At 41.1% G+C, this 23,168-nt stretch overlaps 1 protein-coding gene across 3 annotated transcripts; it reads right to left on the reverse strand.

The window, feature by feature from the left end:
• Positions 1 to 202: 202 nt before the first annotated feature.
• creb3l3l (cAMP responsive element binding protein 3-like 3 like) lies at positions 203 to 20,435 on the reverse strand. Of its 3 annotated transcripts, none has more exons than XM_067984939.1 (10): positions 20,294 to 20,435; positions 17,902 to 18,036; positions 16,720 to 17,032; positions 14,319 to 14,434; positions 13,330 to 13,422; positions 11,919 to 12,025; positions 11,391 to 11,459; positions 10,205 to 10,289; positions 7,200 to 7,287; positions 203 to 3,612 (listed from the first exon to the last, which is right to left on the reverse strand). In XM_067984939.1, exons 2-10 carry the CDS (start codon positions 18,034 to 18,036, stop codon positions 3,218 to 3,220), a joined length of 1,401 nt encoding a protein of 466 aa, XP_067841040.1. In that variant the 5' UTR covers positions 20,294 to 20,435; the 3' UTR covers positions 203 to 3,217. The 3 variants fall into 3 exon arrangements, with proteins under 3 accessions (XP_067841040.1, XP_067841031.1, XP_067841023.1); XM_067984930.1 differs by lacking the exon at positions 20,294 to 20,435 and adding an exon at positions 20,190 to 20,229 and having other exon boundaries at positions 14,319 to 14,431; XM_067984922.1 differs by lacking the exon at positions 20,294 to 20,435 and adding an exon at positions 20,190 to 20,229.
• Between the last annotated feature and the right edge of the window lie 2,733 nt (positions 20,436 to 23,168).

Raw genomic sequence — 23,168 nt, forward strand, 5'->3', positions numbered from 1 at the left:
ACAGGAGCCAGTTGTGTGTGGAGAACGACACCAATCTGAAGCAAGGCTGTGGGGTGTTCACTGAATGGTCAGTAGCCAATAATGAAATTCACAAAGCAGAACAATACCACGTGACTAACAGGAAGCTTTAAGCAGAGAGAGTTGCTTTTTTGGAAATAGCTGATTGTGTGTGAACAGTACAAATTATTGAGCAATGCAAATATTTAATACTTCAAAAGATTTACTTAGAATATAGTTAGAAAATATACATTTTAATATATACATAAACAGAAGCCTCACTAACTGAGGGGAAACAGAATAAAATGCAGTCATATTCCAAAACTTCAACATATTCAGTAGGCCGAACAAAGGCTTCAGGCAGAAATTAATACAACAAATCATAGCAAAGTCTCAGTACAGTATGACTACAAAAATCTAGAAATAATGCCTTCTGTTACATTACAGCATTGAACAAAAACTAGTTTTAGAAGTTGAGAATAACATTTTGATAAATGCAGCTTTTTTTAATTCCAACTCTGGCATTCCACAATGATCCACATACATTTTTAAATATGTCTTAATAATTACTGTTAAGCAGTGTTTAAAGCATTTTAAAAGTGCCACCCTATCCCATATGATGGAATGGGAAGCAGTCAGTGACATTACATGGCTATAATACAAGGAAAGCTCAACTGAAGAGTTCTGCTCTACATTAAAACAGTCTCTGCAAAAAGTTCAGATATTCCAAGTGACGACAGTTACAGCTGTAACAGCTTGAAAGTAAATACATGGACTAACATTTCTTTATATTTATTCAGATATTCAACTTGTGCAATTTACTGTATGCTTTTAACTAACTGTATGCTGTACTTCTATACAGTACTGTTCACAAAGATCAAGTTTAGTAGTTATTCACAAATACACAATATATTTACATGCTAAACAGCTGCCAGCAGGTAAGGAGTCAAATTTTGAGAAGATGTTTCTTTTATTTCCCGTACACCTACACCTACCCCCTCCCCAATCAAGATAAATCCCACATTAAACCCATTTCTGTCTTTGATTTAGGGGCGCAGGTTGATCAGAACACAATCATGGGTATCACCAGTCATCAAGTACTAATACCTACTAATTCTCAATGCATCCCATTGTAAGTTTGTCCTATGCTGTCCAGAACCATCCACCTGATATCTCGCCCACATACACTACAGCAACGTACATTTATATAACATAACAAAACATCCCATGGCACTTCACAGTGGAAACTAAGCAGGAAGATGGCAGTAATTCAAGAGGACGTAGAGGTTGAAGTTGGGCTTTTTAAAGAGCTGTCGGAGGGGAAGGAAAATGTGCAAGAAGGAAATGGAAGTTGATGACATTGGGCTGAGGAGCTGTAGTTCAGTGGTGAACAGCTCGTTCGTGGAGTAAGGAGGGGGTGGGAGGATTGGGACATCAGGTTGTACTGCACCAACCAGTACAAAATTTCTTTTAAAAAAAAAAGGGCAGGAAATGTGGTATATTGCCCACTCACATTGGTGAAGGGGGGGGGGGGGGGAAAGAAAGGAAAAGATGGTTGGAGTGAAAATGGAGATAGAACGTCCCTTCTCAACAATACTGACAGAGTGCTGAATACTTACCTCTGACTGCAAATAAAATTTCTAATGGTTGAAAAAGACTTAGAATAATCAGCTCTTTTCAATCATAAGAAGTCAAATGAGGCACAGTAGGCAGCCTAATCTAAAAATAAAGTTGGAAGTGTGTGGTGAATCACGCAATTACACTGCAGCTGCCTTGCCGTACTAGTGGTACAAAACCACCTCGAAAGGCATTCTCACTACCAGCACCGAACTTCATATTTCCGAAAACCAGAAGTACTATATTGCATATTTACCATTGGTGTGATGGCAAAAATCAATGTAATTGAGACAGAACAGCCTTCCTTATTTATTACTAATTGCCAATAATGGTGACATTACTTGCTGCAGCATGAACCCACCTGATAGTTACAATGGCACCACCGACTGGTTTGCAACAGGGGCAGGTTCGTCAGCAGTAAGCAACTGAAAAGTTAAAGTGCAACCAAAATAATAGGTTGTGATTTGAAGGCCAGCATGGACGCTACGGCCTACTTTAAAATTACTAGTGATTCACTCCATCTGTTAATACAACAGTTGAGGACTGTTGAACTGTATTACATGACAAGTTTAAGATAACAAGGCTGCACAGGTAAGCAAATAGTGCTACAGAGAGATAGGAATTTAGGTTCAAGTTCTGCCCAGCTTAATGATCAATTTGAGCCACGTTCAACCATAAGATGCCAAACAGAGGCTGTTTCTCGTCCCAGCAGGTAAAGGGGAAGAACAAGGAGGAGTTATGCTTCAGCAATCTCTGACATTCTGTGGCATTGATTACAAGGGGTTTGGTTTAAAATAAAAGGGAAGCAGACAGCATGCTTTCCTTCTCGGGCTCCAGCCAGATGTGGAATGGGAAATGAAAATATAACAGAATAAAAACCCTGAATAAAGGGGGAAGAAAAATACAGGAACAAGCTTCACAAAACACTGTTTATAGCTATAACAATGTTACAAATACTTCAATGGGACACAGTTATAGTGGGGATTTTATGAAGGGAAATGTAACAAAGGCAAGGAGCGTTGGTTGAGAGGTGCACTGTGCATTGCACAGAAACAACATTTGGCCTCTTCAACCAACAGAGCTTCCAGCTGCACAATCTAATGCTGAAGAAAATTTATTACAATGCTACATTTCAAATACTGTAATGCAACATCCAACAAGGTGAATCAACAGCACTGGGACTGGAGAGGTTTCTTTTAAGAACTTGAAGAGGGAAAATAATGTGGAGTAGTATATGCAGAAAATGCAAAATATGAAGAGTGTTTCTAAACTGATTGGCCAAACTTATAACCCCATATGATACTGCAGGGTTGAATTATTTGTACAGGCTAAAATGCTTGATTTTGGTAACTGCCATCTTTCCACAAAAAATTGAGACTATAAAATTTATGACCGTTTAAAAAATAAACAAATTACTTTATACCAGCCTACTCCTGCATATGGTACATGGTCTCTTTTACTGACTAAAGACACACAATACCTCAAAGAACAAACCTATACAGTACCTGAGTATATGAGAAATGTACGCTCACTTTACTCCTTAATTTCAAAACAAATGACATACAATTCATGATTCAATGTCAGGAAATGCCCTGCCCACCAGTTACATTTCGTCTGACCGTGGATGTGTTTTTATGATCACTGTTGCGGTGTGCTCTGTCCAGTTTGGCTTGTTCACCGGTGAAGTCGAGATGCCATAGTCCCCCTTTTCATTTCCTGAAGCTGCCCTTCCCAGGCTTGCATCTCCTTGGACAGTAGCTCTTACTATTCTATCCAGGTCTGAAGAGGAATTGCTGTTTAATGTTGATGCAGATTCTGCCTTGCCTAAGTTTGAAGCCTCAGGTGTGCTGTTCTGACTTCCTGACAATAATGCTTCAGGAATTTCTTTATCCAACCCATGATTCTCTTCCATCATCTCTGGATCAGCGTCCGGAATGTGGGTATTCGGCACCATGCGTACGTGGGATGAATCGCTGTCAAGTAAAGTCCGGGAAAGTACTGTGGAAGAGGACAGAAACTACCATCATAATCCATGAAACAGAATGTACACCTTCCATAGAACAATGTGACAAAAAAGAGCCAGCTTAAAGCAATTTGCTTATTTAGGATAATAGGGCATTTTCTGAGGCTAACTTACTAACTCATGATGATGATGGTGTATCACTCAACCAATGTGTAGTTATTTAGCAATTGACAGGCTTGGATCAGCATCCTGGAAAGAAAAGGGCAGCAATCCTTTGATTCAACAAAGGAGGCGCACTGACTGGCTAACAACAAAGTGCAAATGAGGCCTCTGATCTGAAACGGTCTCCTCAGACAGGGTTGTGCAAGACTGTTGATGATAACCAGGAGATTATTTTGGTAAATTACATTGCTAAAACAGCAATTACCCTTCTTAATCCTAACTCTTTAATTTTTAAAACTTGTGTCCCCTGGTATTTGAACCCTTCACCAGTGAGCAATTTGCCTTATCAACAATGTCAATTCCCTTCATAATTTTGAAAACTTCAATTAGAACATCTCTACTTTCCCCAAGTAAAACAAGTCCAACTTGTTTAATCTTTCATCCTTAAACTTAAGTTTTAAATTCCTAATACCCTGTTGCTTGCCTCTGCACTCAAGACAATAAATCCTTCCCAAGGCTAGGTGGCCCGAACTGTACACATCAATGCCTTATCAAGTGGTACTTTTGTACTCCAATCCTTTGTCAACACAATCCAGTAGTGTGCCTTATTTAGTCTTTTTTTTTAAATTGCATTACTGACGGTTCCATAGATTTAGTCACTATGATTTCAAAATGAGCTTCCTGAGCAATATATTGTAACATTTAAAATATCCTCTCTCTCTTGTAACCTTGTTCCAAAATTAATTACTTCTTATCCACATTTAAGCAAAACATTCACTCCCTTCACCACCGGCGCACTGTGGCTGCAGCTTGTACCATTCACAAGATACACTGCAGCAACTCACCAAGGCTTCTTCGACAGCACCTCCCAAACCTGCAACCTCTACCACCTGGAAGGACAAGGCAGCAGGCACATGGGAACACCACCACCTGCACATTCCCCTCCATGTCACACACCATCCCGACTTGGAAATATATCGCCGTTCCTTCATAGTCGCTGGGTCAAAATCCTGGAACTCCCTACCTAACAGCACTGTGGGAGAACCTTCACCACACAGACTGCAGCAGTTCATGAAAGCGGCTCACCACCACCTTCTCAAGGGCAATTAGGGACGGCCTCATCCCTTCCATTCTTTGTAACCTGTTCCAGTGCTAAACCCCTCATACTCAACAGTCCTTTGACTTCAGCCTCTTGTGCAGCCCCCCACCCTCCTCACCCCACCATTGGTAATCATGCCTTCAGCCATCAAGGCATCACTCTGGAATGCTCTCCATAAACCCCTCTCCTCCTTTAAGACCTTCCTTAAAACCCATCCCTTCAACCAAGCTTTTGGTCATCCCTCCTAATATCACCTTCTTTGGATCAGCATTAATTTTTTCCCTCAAGTCTCTGAAGCGCCTTTGATAAGGTACCGAATTGTAGATTCATCAGAGCATGTGGAGTCAGGGGACAGGTAGCAGAATGGATAGCAAGTTGGCTACAAAACAGAAAACAGAGTAGGGATTAAGGGTAGCTGCTCAGGCTGACAAAAGGTGCAAAGTGGTGTTGGACAGGGATCGGTGCTGGCACCACTATTGTTCAGAGTTTACATAAACGATTTGGACTTGGGAATCGGAAGCACAATTTCAAAGTCTTCAGACGACACCAAATTGGGGGGGGGGTGTAGTTAATAAAAAATATTTTTTAAAATATATTATTCGTTCATGGGGTGTGGGCGTCGCTGGCGATGCTGGCATTTATTGCCCATCCCTAATTGCCCTTGAGAAGGTGGCGGTGAGCCGCCTTCTTGAACCGCTGCAGTCAGTGTGGTGAAGGTTCTCCCACAGTGCTGTTAGGAAGGGAGTTCCAGGATTTTGACCCAGCGACGATGAAGGAACGGCGATATATTTCCAAGTCGGAATGGTGTGTGACTTGGAGGAGAACATGCAGGTGGTGGTGTTCCCATGTGCCTGCTGCCCTTGTCCTTCTAGGTGGTAGAGGTCGCGGGTTTGGGAGGTGCTGTCGAAGTAGTCTTGGCGAGTTGCTGCAGTGCATCCTGTGGATGGTACACACTGCAGCCAACAGTGCGCCGGTGGTGAAGGGATTGAATGTTTAGGGTGGTGGATGGGGTGCCAATTAAGCGGGCTGCTTTGTCCTGAATGGTGTCGAGCTTCTTGAGTGTTGTTGGAGCTGCACTCATCCAGGAAGAATGTGACAAAATACAAGACGACATTAATAAACTTGCAGAATGGCATGTAATTGGCAAATGAATGTCAATATACATAAGTGTGAGGTGGTGCATTTTGGTAGGAAGAATAAGGAGGCCACATACTGCTTGGATAATAAGAGTCTAAATGGGGTAGAGGAGCAAAGGGATCTAGGGGTAGATACATAAATCACAAAGTAATAAGACCATTAAAAAATGGCAAATCAAGCACTTGGGCTCATTTCTAGAGGAATAGAACTGAAAAGCAAATAAGTTATGTTAAACTTGTATAGAATCTTGGTTAGACCACACTTGGGAGTATTGTGCACAGTTCTGGTCTCCATATTATAGAAAAGGATATAGAGACAGAGAAGAGGGTGCAAAAAAGATTCACAAGGATGATACCAGAACTGAGAGGATATCCTTCTCAGGAAAGACTGAACAAGCATGGACTTTTTTCTCTAGAAAAGAGATGGCTGAGGAGTGACTCAATAGAGGTCTTTAAGATAATGATGGGGTACACAGAGAAAATGTTTCCACTTGTCAACTTTTGGACTCCCCCACATCAAATATAAAATGCTATTAAATCCAATAGGGAATTCAGGAGAAACTTCTTTACCGAAAGAGTGGTTAGAACGTGGAACACGCTACCACAAGGAGTAGTTGAGGCAAATAGCGTAGATAAACACGAGGGAGAAAGGAATAGAAGGGTATCCAGATAGGGTTAGATGAAGTAGGGAGGGAGGGGGCCCGTGTGAAGCATAAACGCCGGCATAGACCAGTTGGGCTGAATGTTCTGTTTCTGTGCTGTAGTTTCGATGTAACTGGATTTTTTTCAACATTTAAGGGGCTATATAAATGGAAGATATTGTTCCTGTTGAAAGTCTTCATGGATTCTGATGTCCAACTTAGGCATAAATCACAGAACAGGTATTGTAATATTGCAAGGTATTCAACAGCAGTTATTGGCTCATATGCAATTCAGTATAGAATACACAGAAACTTTAATTTTATATGAAGAACTTTGTTGGTGATTCGTAAAATTATGCTATTTGGAAGTTTAACATTTTTTTTAAAAAAGTGTGTACCTTGAAAACCAGCAGTACGTGGAAACATCTAAATAGGAAAGCATTCAATAAAGAAATGACCATTAACTGAACTACATAGCAGAGGAGCAATTCAGACAGTTTATTGACTTTGCCCAGGTTTTTAGATCTATAACATTCAGCAGCATGGACTGGTGCTTTTTAATCCATACTTAAAAGATTTCTCACCACTATATGACTCTTCCTTAGGCCCCAGCTTTGCACCGAAAGGGTTGATACTTGGGAAAATGATAAGTGTAAAAGACAATAGGAACACCTAGAAGAAAAAATAGGAGGCAATGAACTTCACTGGTTATTAATAAATGAAACAATACAATACAGATAAAACAAACCAATACACACTGAGGGCTTTCTACTCCAGAGGGCTAAGGGTGCCATTAGGGAACCATCCATGAGAAACCTGCAAGTCACAGCATCCTGCTCAACCAGTGGATGGAGAATAACATGGAGAGATATACAGACGAATGGAATGGAAACAAAAAAACATTTAAACACCGATTGAATATATCCTCCAATATTAACAGCAACTGGGAAGGTTAAAAAAAAAGTAAATGGTCAGCAGGAAGATGATTAAAAACACCTTTAACAAAACTATTTTCCCCTCTCTTTTGAGCACTATATCATGCTTAAATACAGTTCCACAATTTCAGCTGTCATCTGGTACTTCATCTGAGTGCCATACTTCATGTGAAAGTATCAATAGTTTACCTGATGGTGAGGGCAGCATCACAGCTGAAACTGTGGAGCATAAGAAATAGGAACAGGAGTAGGTCATGTGGTCCCTGGAGCTTGCTCCGCCATTCAATATCATGACTGATCTTCTACCTCAACTCCACTTTCCCGCCCTATCCCCACATACCTTGATACCCTTAGTGTCCAAAAATCTATCGATCTCAGTTTTGAATGTACTCAACAACTGAGCATCCACAGCCCTCTGGGGTAGAGAATTCCAAAGATTCACAACCCTTTGAGTGAAGAAATTCCTCCTCATCTCTGTCCTAAATGGCCGACCCCTTATCCTGAGACTATGCCCCCTAGTTCTAGACTCAGCCAGGGGAAACAGCCTCTCAGCTCTACCTTGTCAAGCCCTCTAAGAATTTTATACGTTTCAATGAGATCATCTCTGATTCTTCTAAACTCCAGAGAATATAGGCCCATTCTACTCAATCTCTTCTCATAGGACAACCCTCTCATTCCAGGAATCAATCTAGTGAACCTTCGTTGCACGCCCTCTAAGGCAAGTATATCCTTCCTTAGGTAAGGAGACAAAAACTGTACACAGTACTCCAGGTGAGGTCTCACCAAAGCCCTGTATAATTGCAGCAAGACCTCCTTACTCTTATACTCCAACCCCCTTGCAATAAAGGCTAACATACCATTTGCCTTCCTAATTGCTTTCTGTGCCTGCATGTTAACTTTCTGTGATTCGTGTACAAGGACACCCAAATCCCTCTGACTACCAACATTTCTTAGTCTCTCACCCATTAAAAAATATTCCGCTTTTCTATTCTTCCTACCAAAGTAGATCATGTCACATTTCCCCACATTACATACTCCATCTGCCACTTTCTCGTCCACTCACTTAACCTGTCTATATCCCTTTGCAGCCTCTTTGCGTTCCTCACAGCTTACTTTTTCACCTTTCTTGTTTCTTTACTTGTCCCATTACCACCCTCTTTGCCTTGCACCATCATCCCTTTTGTCATTTAATCACTCTGCCTTCCACCCTATCAGAGACCTTCCCTTTTGTTCTTTCCTCCCCTCACTTTCCCTGGCTCTGTACTTTCTTAAAAACTGTTTAATCTTCAACTTTTTCCAATTCTGATGAAGGGTCATCGACCTGAAACGTTAACTCGGTTTCTTTCTCCATAGATGCTGCCTGACCTGCTGAGTATTTCCAGAATTTTGTGTTTTTATTTTACTTTCCCACCTAGCTTTGTATCCTTAGCAAACTTGGATACATTACAATATATAGATGAGGGGACCCAGTGTAAACAGCTGAGGCACTGATCCTTGTGGCACCCCACTAGTTACAGACTGCCAACCTGAAAATGACCCGTTTATTCCTACTCTGTTTTCTGTCCGTTAAACAATCTTCAATCAATGCTAATATATTACCCCCAATCCCATGAGCCCTAATCTTGTGTAACACCTTATCGAATGCCTTTTGAAAATCGTAAAACTTCATCCACTGGTTCCCCCTTATCTACACCGCTAGTTACGCCCTCAAAAAATTCTAATAGATTTGTCAAACATGATTTCCCTTTCATAAAACCATGCTGACTCTGCCTAATAATACCATGATTTTCTAAGTGCCCTATTACTACGTCCATAATAATAGTCTAGCATTTTCCCTACTACTGATGTCATGCTAACTGGCCTATAGTTCCCTATTCTTGAATAGCGGGGTTACATTTGCTACCTTCCTGCGCTTATGCACGATAAAGTGAGTCTGATCCTGTCTTTACTGGATCGCTGCACACAGGGCCACTGGAATGTGATCGGGAGTGGAAACTAGCTGTTTTATCCTCCATCCTAGTCCAGAAAACAACTGCAGCTCCCCTACTGAGATAAGCTAACAGCACAAACAGGAGATCAAACCTGGGGCCTTCCTGGGTTATTTGGTAGTACATGGCTCAGAAGGCTATGGGCTCCAGTTCATATTCTGGGATGACACTTCAGTGCAGTACTGAAGTAGTGCTGCACTGGTAGAGGTTCTGTCCTTCGATTAGGACACTGAACAGAGTACTGCCTTCTTATTCTGGTGATTCAGGTAGATGTTAAAGATCCCAGGGCACTATTTAAAGAGCAGGGAGTTCTTCTAGTATCCAGGTCAATGTTCCTCCCTCAACTACCACCACCACCACCACCATAAAAAAAATAACTGGCCATTAATTTCATTGCTACTTGCAGGACATTGCTGATGCAAATCAGAATGTTATGTTTTAATGCTACATAACAGTAACTGTAATTCAAGAGTAATTCATTGTGAAAAGCCCATGGAGAGATTTTGATGCAGTATCACGCTATATAAAAGCAATTATCGTAATAATAAAGCATCCTTACCGATAGTGCAATTATGCACTAAGCCACTGAGGGAGCAGAATAGCACCGTTAATCACAGACCAGACACGCTCAACGTACAACTTAACTGTTCAATCTCTTGTTCTTACCATTATGCAAGTACTGATGTTGGCAGTTTTGGTGGAGGTTTGCTTGACCAATCCTTGCAGCTTCCTCAGCTGTTCAATTAGAGACCTATAATAAAATAAACTGAAAATCAATTTCTACTTTTTTAAAAACCTAGTAATGTACTATAACAAGCTAGTAAGAGTTAATAAACTAGTAACAGAAAGTTCCTTTATCTCCAACTGTTATGTTGTATTTTTGCTTCATTCTATCATCTTAAATTTATGTATATTCATTATCTTCATTGACTAATGGTTTGAATATTAGTGATTTCTATCAAAAATGGACAAAAGACAAGACATGTGAAGTATTTTTGTAATGCATTTATAGGTCAGAAAATTGTGCACCTAAAATGCTATTTCCCATCAGCTGTTGATTAGCACTCTGTGACCTGGTGTGGATTACATAACAACTACAATTAGCAATCCCAGTGCAGTAAACCAACCACACAATGATTCCTGGCTGATGTCCACTATGACAGCCATCACGCACATGGAGACACAAAATAAAGACAGGAACCAAAATAAAACCGCTCCATGGAAGTAATTTCAGGCATCTCACGAAGGGGCTCAGCTGCCATTAGAAATCCCTCAGACTTCACTCTACTGGATTGTCACATAAACCCCTCAATGCCAATTACTATCTTCATGGAATCATACAGCACAACAGGTGGCCATTCGGCCCATCGTGCCTGTGCCAGCTCTTTGAAGAACAATCCAAGATGCTCTTTCCCCGTAGCCCTGCAAATTTTTTCCTTTAAGTATATGTCTATTTCTCTTTTGAAAGTTACCATTGAATCTGCTTCCACCACCCTTTCAGGCAGTGCATTCCAGATCTTAATAAATTGCTGTGCAAGAAGATTTCTCCTCATCTAGCCCCAGGATTTTTGCCAATTATCTTAAATCTGTGTGCTCTGGTTACTGACCTTCCTGCTAGTAGAAACAATTTCTCCCTATCTACTCTCAGAAGTTCTCTCGTTCTTTTTTAAAAAAAACTGAATTTCTCTGGTCAAAGTAATGGATACTAGCGCTGTGAATTATTTATTTCTCTCATTTTTGGCAGCCACCTAGTGTCAGCATCAAGCATGCCCATGTCAGGTATAGCACAAATAAACAGATTGTATTCACAAGTATATCAATATCTTAGTTTTATCTGCAAGGTGGTACGTACATATTTTGTTTCTCAAGATGCTGCACCTTCCTCTGTAGCTCCTGATTTTGAACAGTGCATGCCACAACTCTACAATACAAAGAAACACAATAACTGTGTTAGAATAATCACAGCTGAAAGGGTAATCACGATACAGGTTTGCAATTAGAAACTAGGAAATCTGTTCCAGGGCCAGTAATAAGTTCAAATGCAAGTACATTCCCTGCAAATATCAAACAGTGATTTTAAAGCACACAATTAATTGTGACTCTAACCCTTAATAATGAAACAGTGAATGTAATACAGGCGTTATACGATACAGAAGATGAACACCTGCATGACCATAAGCTGCTAGAGTTTAATCCATACACTGGTTTAATTCTTCATACATTCACCAGCAATAGGCACTCACACGTGGATACAAAACATTTTAAATTTCTCTGAACAACTTTAAAGACACTGTTTATTTGGTTTAGGTGGAAAACTAAGATTGTTGCTCAAAATGTTTCTAGCAAGCGCAGTATTTGGGAAATATTTGTGCGATCGTACCGACTCTCCAGTCCATCAATGTAATTCTTTTTCTTTTTGCGACTCTCCTGAGCAGACTGTTTGTTTCGAATCTTTCTTCTGATCCTTTTCAGTGCTCGTTCTTCTGACTGCAACAAGAATTTAATGAAAACTTGTGAAAATAAAGCCACCTGAATTACAGCTAGACTAGTGTTTATTTCATCCACTAATTTAGATAACTTTAGACAATTTCAGAATTATTCCTTCCATGAAACAATTCAAGACTGTCTGATTGAACAAACTAAAAGGCACTTCCTCGGAATTTCAATTGACACAAAGTAGTTTGAATGTGTTAAACCATTCAGTGGTGAACTGATATATTAATACTATGTGTCTTCCTCCCCATCGCCACATGAATATGCACACACATGTTCAAGCCCCACATTCAGCCTAAAAGGATAGACAGGATACCTGCTCCCAGGCCTCTGCCAACACCACTCGTGAACTAGCTACTAGGAGCATGCCAGAGCTGCTGAATTAAACACTCCCCCGTCCGATTCTCCTTCCCTGCAGGGAAAGTGTCCAGGATGGGTGCCAAGTAAGGCAGGATAACATTGGAAAATTGACTTTGAAGGGTATGGGGGAATGCCTTCATTGTTCATCTCTGCATTGGTGTTCCATCACAATGCATGGTCCTAGGCTTGTAAATCTTCCTCTGAAATTGAAAACGGATTCATTTTGGTTTCACTTTTATCCCTTCTCAAGCAGTAAGGAAGTAGTTTGAGACAGTAATTGAAAGGTTTAGCATCTGTGAGGTCAGTTAATGCAACTTTCAGTTCATCCACTAGGAACAGGAGCATGTTCTGCCATTCAATTTGATCAAGACTGATTGATATGTTAACTCCATTTACCTGCCTGGGTTCCATGTCCCTTAGTACCCTTACCTAACATAAATCTATCAATCACAGTTTCAAAATTTTCAATTGCATTGCCCAATGTAGTAATCCAGCTTTCCTTTCCTACAGCCAAGCACTTTACATCCATTCAGTACTTCAAGACCTAGAACCCAGCCAAGATTAATACCTCACCAATAATTAAAAAATAACAGATTCTATAACTGATCTGCAACATACAATTGTTCTAGTAGTTATTTAAATGGGAGCGGAAGTAGGATCTTATTGTAAAGCTGTATCCTGGAGAAATGATTCAGTGCTCAGAAGTTTAGAAGTTATTTTAATACTCCATTTATTCCATAGCTATCAACATGAAGCTCAATAGCAGGAGGTATTTGGTTATGAATGGAAAGAAAGTTAACAAAATGTGTGTAAAATTTTAATCAAACAATGTAAACAAGATACTGCAACAGCAAAATGTTTACCAGTATAAATATACTAATGCTAAAAATGTGAATTCTCTATCCCCAGTAGCTAAACCACAGTGTAGCTGTTCTGACCTTTGTGAGGGGAAGGTCTGTGGGTAATTGCACACCATCTTTGGATAAAAGTCTTTTTTCTTCATCAGTCAGAACCAGTTCTTCAAAGTAATGCTGGAAAAAGAACAAGAAAAATATTAAGAGATCATGTCGGACATACACTTCAAATCAAACCTTTTTGATGAACAAAAGCATGCTTCTCACAATTTAATACACCTGCACATCACATTACCATTTCCAGCATACAGTCACACCAATTCTGCACAACTCAGAAAATCCTAAATCGCAGTAAGGAACAGTACCCTATTACTGCACAGAGAATGTCTGCTACTTGATTGCCTGAACAAGTCAGTCTTGACTGAATTCATTTTTAATTTTCTCCCCCACACACGCACACACACTCTGTCTGCAGAGTTCACCAGGAGATCTATTCCCAGGCCTCAGTCAATGTCGCTCTTGAAATAACCACCAGGTCTCCCTGCCCATGCACTGCCTGCATCCAAGAGAGAAGACAACTTGTTTCCAACTTATCTGTAGTGCCACTCTATTTATGTGTGTGTACACAACAGCAGGTGAAGAATGCCTCTATTTTTCCACTCACATATTGATGATCCAACACACTGTGCTGATAACGGAACAATACAATGGATAGTTTGCATCTCACCTGGACAGATGGTGGACATGAAGACTCACTCAAAGCAGTATTTCTCCAAAGGTTGGAGCAAATCAAATTAAAATGCCAGGACCAGCAAACAGAGCATTTCAATAATACTCTGCAGTCACATGATGCAGCCTTCACCTCTTTTCAGAAGGATTTGGGCACCTTATTGATAAGCTGAATTGTGTGTTGAGAGATGTTTGGGGCGCAATAAATGGAGGTGGGGAAAGAAAAACAAGCACCTCATTTCCATGAGAACCCTCATATTTCTCTACTCCCACCAAAAAAACTCTACATAATCTGAATTCAAAGTTTCTATTTGTGAGAATTAATATAGAGGATGTACACTTACATGATGTGTTTTACGGTGTTGCTGCAGATCTTCAATGGTGAGGGTCACAAGGCCAGTGCTTTCTTCCACAGGAACAACTTGTGGGTTTTCAGTCAAAAAGTCTGATTCCCAGTCTTCTAGGAAGTAAAAAAAAAATTCTTAACTGTTACACTTCAGAGATTTTAAAATATAATTGTTGCACAATAAAAAAAACAATAATTGAGTAACCTGGTAAATGCAAGGATATTTTAGGCACATTTAAAATTTTAGGAAAAGCAAGTCATTTGTTGGGGGGTAGAGGGCACAAGCAAGAGCATTTTAGCCGGTTAAAACCAATGGGCTGCCCATTACTTGAGCCCTTCTTCCACTGTAAGAGGTTAGTCGCTCCTTGACCAAACCAAAACAAAACATAAATCACCAACACGAATAGATTACTCTTCAGCACATGGCAGCCAGGATTACAAAGATAATGCTGAACACACGAAACCAATTAGCCAAACATTCTTCATTTCATCCCTCTAAATAACCTGGTAGGACTTGGGATGTAACTTTCAATATACACCTTTTCTATATCTGAATTTTAAAAATATGATCTAAAAAATTTGTAATACTGAAAGTTATTAAATGAAGTTGAAGCTGGTGACAGAACCATAAAATCTTTGCAGAATACCATGTAAAGCAAGTGATATTCATTTTATTTTTATAAAATGAAGCTTACAATTTATGTACTGAAGAAATATTTTAACCTACTCTTTATCGCCCCTCCTTTCAAAATTTAGATAGTGCTTGTGAATCTCCAGTGTTGCTGCTTATGGATAGTCTGAGGCATGAAGCACAGCTCATTAAAAAAACAAATGTTTGTATATCGTCTTTGCTGAGATGAGAATGTGAGTATTTTTGGAGTCAGAAGGTGGTGTGTTGATGCTCCAAGTTGGGTGTTGGGAGTAGAAAAGAAATAAACATGTCTCCCTGAAAGAAACTGAGCAAACAATTGAGTGGGAAACTGTAACATCTTTAAAATTACAGAAAACCTGCTGGATTATTCACCATAGGTGTAATAGAATTTACACTATTCGACTCTGAACACTTATCCCACGAAGTAACTTCAGGTTCCATAGTGCCCTACAGATTGACAGGCCTGGTCAAATAAGTGTGAGTTGGTGCATTTTGGTAGGAGGACTAAGGAGGCCACATACTCCTTGGAAACTAAGAGTCTAAATGGAGTAGAAGCATAAAGGGATCTAGGGGTACAGATTTGAAAATCATTAAAAGTAGCAATGCAGGTTAACAAAGCCATACAAAATGCAAACAAAGCACTAGAGTTCATTTCTAGAGGAATAGAATTCAAAAGCAGAGATGTTATGTTAAACTTGTATAGAACCTTGGTTAGACCACAATTGGAGTACCGTGAACAGTTCTGGTCTCCATATTACAAAAAGGATATAGAAGCACAGGAGAAAGTGCAAAAAAAGGTTTACATGGATGATACCAGAATTGAGAGGGTACAACTATCAGGAAAGACTGAACAGGCTTGGTGCTTTTCTGTAGAAAAGAAAACACAGAGGTGACCTGATAGAGGTCTTTAAAATTATGAAGCGGTTCGACATAGAGATGATGTTTCCACTTGTGGGGGAGTCCAAAACTAAGGGCTATAAATATAAGATAGTCACTAAGAAATCCAATAAGAAATCCAGGAGAATCTTCTTTACTCAGGAGTGATGAGAACATGGAACTTGCTACCACATGAATTGGTTGAGGCAAATCTCAGATGAATTTAAGGGGAAAGCTAGATAAGTACATGAGGGAGAAAGGAATAGAAGACTATGGTGATAGGGAGAGATGAAGTAAGGTGGGAGGAGACTCGTGAGATGATGTAAGGCAGGAGGAGGCTCGTTTGGAGCATAAACGCCGGCATTGACCTGTTGGGTCGAATGGCCTGTTTCTGTGCTGTACATTCTATGTAATTCTATTCTATCCTCCTGAGTACGAAACAACAGGAACTTCTTACAGCTAGCACACAAGTTCAAGTTAGTCCTGAGTTAATATGCAGTCAGAAGCCAGTATCAACACCGTATATAAAAGCTACTGAGAAACCATAACATACTGGCGCAGTACAATACGTTGGAACACATGGTCTAATCGTACATCCTGTTGCGTTCCCAATATCACAGGGACCTCCCAGGGATGGGGTGGTGAATTAAACAGGAGACAGGAGGAAAGAAGATACAAAGAGGAAGTCAGTCCCAGCTGCTGTCATGCATTTTCAAACATTTTTGGTTCTAAGCAGCATTAGTAAAAGAGGGCACCTGTCGAACCACTTACCACATTGAAGTATGTCCCTGGATGACCTGGAAATAAAAGACAAGCCCATAGCAATGCACAGCTAAATAGTTACAATATAGGAACAACTGTAGGTACTAACCTAAATCAATCGAGATGTCTGTTTCTGTTGAAGGGTTCTCAGTTCTTACACTGTACAAACAATTGGCATCATTTTGAGAGTCCTGATGAAGTGAATAGTTATGGTCGGAATGTATGACTTCAAAAAACGACGGGCTATCAGACAGTGCGACATCGCTGCCTGATGGGCTATCTTCATGGTTGCAGTTGTTGTTGTCTTCTGATATTCCACTGTCACTACCCAATGGAGACCAAGACATTGTGATAGGGGTCTCATCCTCAAAAGAACCAATGATGGAGTTAAAGAAATCCTGAGTGTCGTGGTCATTCAGCATCTGCAAATACAAGAAACAACCTCAGGGAATGGAAGTTTGTACCAATAATACTGTGATAGAACATGGATAAATACTAACAAACCATTGGGACTGAGTGGGGAGAAAAAGATAAGGTAGTTTTCCCACAACTGGATCATTACTGCTGCAGCTTCCAAACCAGGTGGTTCAACTTCTAATTTCAGTGCTGGCCAGCAGATATTTGAACAAAGGTGGCATGTGATAAAACATTCCTACAATTTAGATATTAAAGGTTGGAATTTTCTGCTTTTGCAAAATCCTACCACAACTTTAGCAGGGCGGGAGTGCTACCCACCCCAATGGCCCATCCCCATCCACAGCCAATTTTCCAGGAAAAGGATCATTTAAATATTGTCAGTGGGCTCCCAGCTCATTCGAGGAGCCAGCATGGAAAGGGGAGATTCAGAATGGCTGCGGCAGGCCTCAAGAGCCTTCCGCAGCGAAACGTGGCTGGCAGCCTCTGCAGTTGGCCGCAACTTGAGTCTTTAAAAAAGATACTGCCTGTACTGCCTGTGCAATTAATCACGATTGCTCCCCTGAAAGCTAAGTGGGTAAATGCACCACGTGGTTTGGTACAAAGCTGTTCCGTTTAGAAGGCCCCAGGTTAGATTTGCATGTTGAGTTAGGTGCTCTCAGCTAGAGCAGTAGTTGGGTTACTACATTCTCAACAGCCCTGGACTGGGGCCGGGGGGGTCCTTTAGCCATGCTCAATAACTGACTCACGCACAAAGAACGGTCACTTGGGCAAGGTACTAGAGGGCGACCAGCACATGTGGAACTGTATCCCACACCTTGGGGGGGGGGGGGGGAGGAGAAGCGAAAAACAAGAGATTTAAAGATTAAACACTTACATCATGCTCACACAGTCCCCACTCCTTCATGAACTTGGTCCCATCACCAAACTCCTCATCTGGAAGTGATCCAGACTGCTGCTGAAACAGCAACTCCAGCAGCTCATTGCCATCAAGGTCATCGCTAAGAGACATCTACAGGGGAAGATAAATATCAGAGTCATAGTAGGTACAGCACAAGAGGCCATTTGGCCCATCATGCCTGCTCTTTGAAAGAGAGCTATCCAGTTAGTCCCATTCCCCTGCTCTTTCCCATAGTCCTGTAATTATTTTCATATTTATCCAATTCATGTTTGAAAGTTAATATTGAATCGGCTTCCACCACCCTTTCAGACAGTGCATTCCAGATCATTACAACATGTTGCATAAAAAAAAGTTTCCTCATATCCCCTCTGGCTCTTTTGCTGATCACCTTAGGTCCCAGTGTGTTTTTCAATCCTTTTGATAGGTCCCAGTGTGTTTATAAATCCCTCTGACAGGTACCAGTGTGTTTAACCATCACAATGATGATACCAGTGTGTTCTGTTATACTTTAACAAGAAATTTAAACTGGTCTTAAATGCAGGCCAGGGAAGTAATTCTATTATATTGGAATCTTAAAACTTGTGACCATAATATGATCAGTCTCACACATAGAAAATGGCATAACCCTCAAAAGTTCAACCATCTAATTAAGAATGTGAATCTAATGAGAAATATACAGAACATATGTAATTATATAGTGTACATCCTTGTTGCCTCCTATAGCACTTGCTGCAACCCAGCTTTACTTTCACAATAAATTGCAACACTTGCTTCTGCAAAACCTGATTTGTAAATAAATTGCTGTATATTGAAAAGTGGCAGATATGCATTTATTGTTTTCTTGCACCTAAATACTTGCAGTTCTTCTGAGTGAAGAAAATGGAACTGGAAAAGGGATAAGGAAATAGCCCCTCCTTAGGCTTGAGCTGGATTGTTCATTACCAGATGCAAATGAAGCAGCCAGGTGGCTGAATTTGTTTTTGCTATTGCAGAGTCGGAGGATCTACTCTATGATTGTTACCTAATGCCTTGTTTTGAGAGTGGAAGTCCATTGTGTAAAGGATTTGGGTCAGCTCTAAAGCCCTCCACTGTCAAATGGCCTGCTGCCACTTCCTGTCTAAAATTGTCCTTTGAAAAGTATAAGTCAAGTAGGAATTTGGCCAAACATTTTCGACCAAAGGAAAAACTGCAGCACAACAAAACAATAAAATACAGGGTTGAACTGAGAAGTTGACTTTTTTTTTAAAAGTACACCACCAAGAAAGCACAAGAGGTGAACAAATGAATTTGGACCCAACCCTGGAAAAAAAACATTCTGAAGCTTCTCCTTTTTAATTAAGTGATACACCTACACGTTTAAATCATGTCACACAGATTCACCAGTAGCAATAGTCCACAAAAACTCACCTTTATATAAAGATTCTAATGTAACTAAGCAGTACAGTGGACTTTTACCATGATAGATCATTTCAGCATGGGTAATCCCCTCAGTCACAAGGTGAGATTACATCACTCAAATCGTACAGTACTGTGTTACACAAACAGGAAACGGGGCGTATAAAATTAAAACCTAAGGGATGAGCAAACACTGTAAATTTGTATTGTACGCTCAATTCAATTATTTTATTATTGCAGTATTTTGAAAATGGTATTTCAAAGATGAGGTCCCAGACATACCACCGCATTTATACAAGCGTGGAACCCAATCTCAATTATTACTGACAATTAATGGATATATTTAAAGAGCGGATAAAAATCTGTCACAGAGCTACACAGACCATGTGGTTTTCCTTTTCACATGCCCACACGAAGGGCTTCTTATCCGGCATGTGAAGCAACGTACACGATCGATCAACACGGTATTGCTCACCCTCAAGGACGCAATATTTCAAAGCTGCATTCACTCCAACATCTCCATTTCATTACTTTTGGCAAATGCCACTAAATGAAACAAGTACCCTGATTGGAATAACACGGGAATAGATTGAAAGTCCTTTTGAAACAGAAAAGAAAAACTTTCATCGCCTGCTAATAGGTTTAGGGCGGGATTCCGCGAACCAACAATGCACAATCTCCTGCAGCAAGATCAAGTTTTAAATGTGAAACCCATTTGCAGAGCAGTCAAAAGTCAGAGAAATGCTGAAGAGTAATTGGTAAAGGGTGCACAGATTGCAAATCCAGTTAATCTCACCGCTTCTTCCCCCCCAAAAAGCTGACACGTATCACGTTAGATTTTTTTTAAAACAACAATAAATGAGTGGCACCTGTTGCCTTCGTTGTTGCATTACCCCTCAGACAAGCACAATTCAGTGCATCTCCCAAACAGGCATCAACGGTATAAAACCATCCCCACGCTATGTTGCCTTACCCTGCAGCTCGCTGTGCCTGCTCTACGATCAGAGCTGCTGATGCTTCCCTACTGACAGCAGATTCCAACAAGGCAAAAATGACATCAAGTAACCGGAACTGCAGAGTGCCGCGGCGCCACCCTGGGGATTGTAGTTCGTTCCGCCCGCCCTCTGCTTCCTCCTACAGAGATCGCTCCACCGTCGGAAAACTACAGCTCGCAGCATCCATCGCAAGAGCCGCCCGCCCGTCCCATCAACTCGCTCCTGTCGCTGGAAGTCCCTCCCTTCCCTCGCGCTGTTTGGGTGAGTTTGCGGCCCTGGATAAGCCCAGGGAGACATCAATCACCTGATGTAACAATGAGGGTGTGCGAAATTCCAAATGATGCAACAAAGCGTCAGATGAACCTGCTGGGCCAGCTGTTGAATGGTTAGAGTTTGGTGCGGGCCAGTTTGTCTAAATAAACCAATAAGGAGAGACTGGGTTACCCCACTGGCATCAAACAAAAGTGGCCCCTTTAAATAAATAAATAAGGAGACACTGGGTTGCCCCAGTGTCATCAATCAAAATAAACTAAACAATAAAAAGAAAGTGGCCCCCTAAACCAAAAACAAAGTGGCCCCCTTTTAAAGGGGGCACAACTAATAAAGAACTAAACCATCAAAAACAAAGGACAACAATGTTGTAAATCGTATACGCTGCAGCTGTAGTGCGCCGTATAAACTAAATAATAATGTTGCTAGTATCCACTATACACCAGTCCCTGCGGCGTTCACCAGTTTGTGGTCTACAGTTGGTATTAGTCCATTGAAATCTGTCAGGCGGGCTAATCATTGAATGGATATAGAGACGGAAGGCCATCCAAAAGAACCTTCCTTTTTTTTAATGTTCTTCTGACGTGGGTGACGCTGACGAGGTCACATTTATTGTCCATCTTTAGGTGCCCTGAAAAGGTGGTGATGCGTCTTTTTGTTAAATCGCTGCAGTCCTTGTGGCAATTGTACTCCCACAATGGTGTTAGGTAAGGAATTTCAGGATATTGACCTAGTGACAATGTATGAGCACTGATACGTGCCCAAGTTAGGATGGTGTGTACCTTGGAGGAGAACTTGGAGATGATGGTGTTCCCACAATATTGCTGTCCTTATCCACCTCAGTGGAAGAGGTCACAGGGGAGGGAGATGCTGTTGAAGTGACCTTGGTCAGTTGCTGCAGTGCATCTGGAAATCATACATACTGCAGCCACAGTGCACCAGTAATGGAAGGGGTACATGTGAAGTCCAATAGCAGGAATTCCATTCAAGCAAGCTGCTCTGCCCTGTATGGTGAGCTTCTCGAGTGTTGTTGCAGCTGCACCCATCCAGACGATTATTGAGTATTCCATTATACTCTTGACTTGACCTTTGTAGATGATGGAGAGGCGTCAAGAGGTGAGTCGCTTGTTGAAGAGAACCCAGCTTCTGTCCTGATCTTGTAGCCAAGGTATTGTTACGGCTGGTTCAGTTAAGCTGCTAGTCAATGGTGACTCCTAATATGTTGTTGGTGCTGCTGTTGAAGGTAAAGTGGAGATGGCTGGACTTTCTCTTGTTCAAGATGGATGTTGCCAGGCAGATAGGTGGTGTGACTGCTACTTGTCACATGTCAGCCCAAGCCTGGATGTTTTCCAGGTCCTGCTATAGGTTGATGTGGAGATGCCGGTGATGGACTGGGGTTGACAATTGTAAACAATTTTACAACACCAAGTTATAGTCCAACAAATTTATTTTTAATTCCACAAGCTTTCAGAGGCTTCCTCCTTCGTCACCTGACAAAGGAGGAAGCCTCCGAAAGCTTGTGGAATTAAAAATAAATTTGTTGGACTATAACTTGGTGTTGTAAAATTGTTTACAACTGCTATAGGTTGGCATGGGGTCTTTCATTACTGGAGGAATTGTGAATGGAGCTGAACACTATGGAATTGTAAGTGAACAATCCCATTCCTGGACTGATGACAGAGAGGCCATTGATGAAGCAACTGAAGATGATTGGGCTTAGGAACTCCTGCAGCAGTCCTGGGTCTGCGATGATTGTCCTCTGACATCCACAGCCATCTTCCTTTGTGTCAGGCTTTTTCCTTTTGATCCCCATTGAACTTAGTTTTGCTAGGGCTATTTCTTGTCATATTCATTGAATGCTACCTTGATGTTATGGGGAGCTACTCTGACCGCATCATGTCTGGATCAAAGCTATGGTGAGGCTTGGAGCCAAGTGGTTCTGTCAGAATCTGAAGTGAGCATGTTTTTGCAGAGTAGGAGTCACTTGATGGCTCTATTGATGACACCGTCCATTTAGAGGCCGAAAGGGCGTTAATTGGCCAGGGTTAGATTTATCCTGTTTTTTGTGGAAAGGACATACCTGGGCAATCTTCCACATTATTGGGTAGATGCCACTGTCATAGCTGCATTGAACACATCTTGGCTAGGGGAGCAGTTAGCTCTGGTGCACGGGTTTCAGCACTACAGCTGGGGTGTTGTCAAGGCCCATGGCCTTTTCTGTATCCAGTGCACTCAACCGATTCTTAATGTCACGTGGAATGAAGCAAATTGGCTGGGCACTGACATCTATGATGATGGGGAGGCTGGGTAGGATCATCCACTCAGCACTTTTTAGCTGAAGATGCTCACAAATATTTCAGCCTTGTCTTGTACTCATGTGCTGGGCTCCACCATGGTTGAGGATGGGGATATTATAGGATGTTATAGGCAACTCTCCCAGTTGGTTGCCCCCATTAGAACACCCAACTGTTGAGTAAATCTAGATTTTTTTTTAGGGCATTGTACAGTTCAAGTGTGACTTCCTTCAATTTGTACTTTACACGTTTTGCTCTTCTGGCCATATCAGGGTTTGCACCTTTAATT

The sequence above is a fragment of the Heptranchias perlo genome, chromosome 1 (assembly GCF_035084215.1).
Source record: "Heptranchias perlo isolate sHepPer1 chromosome 1, sHepPer1.hap1, whole genome shotgun sequence".
Lineage (NCBI taxonomy): Eukaryota > Metazoa > Chordata > Chondrichthyes > Hexanchiformes > Hexanchidae > Heptranchias > Heptranchias perlo.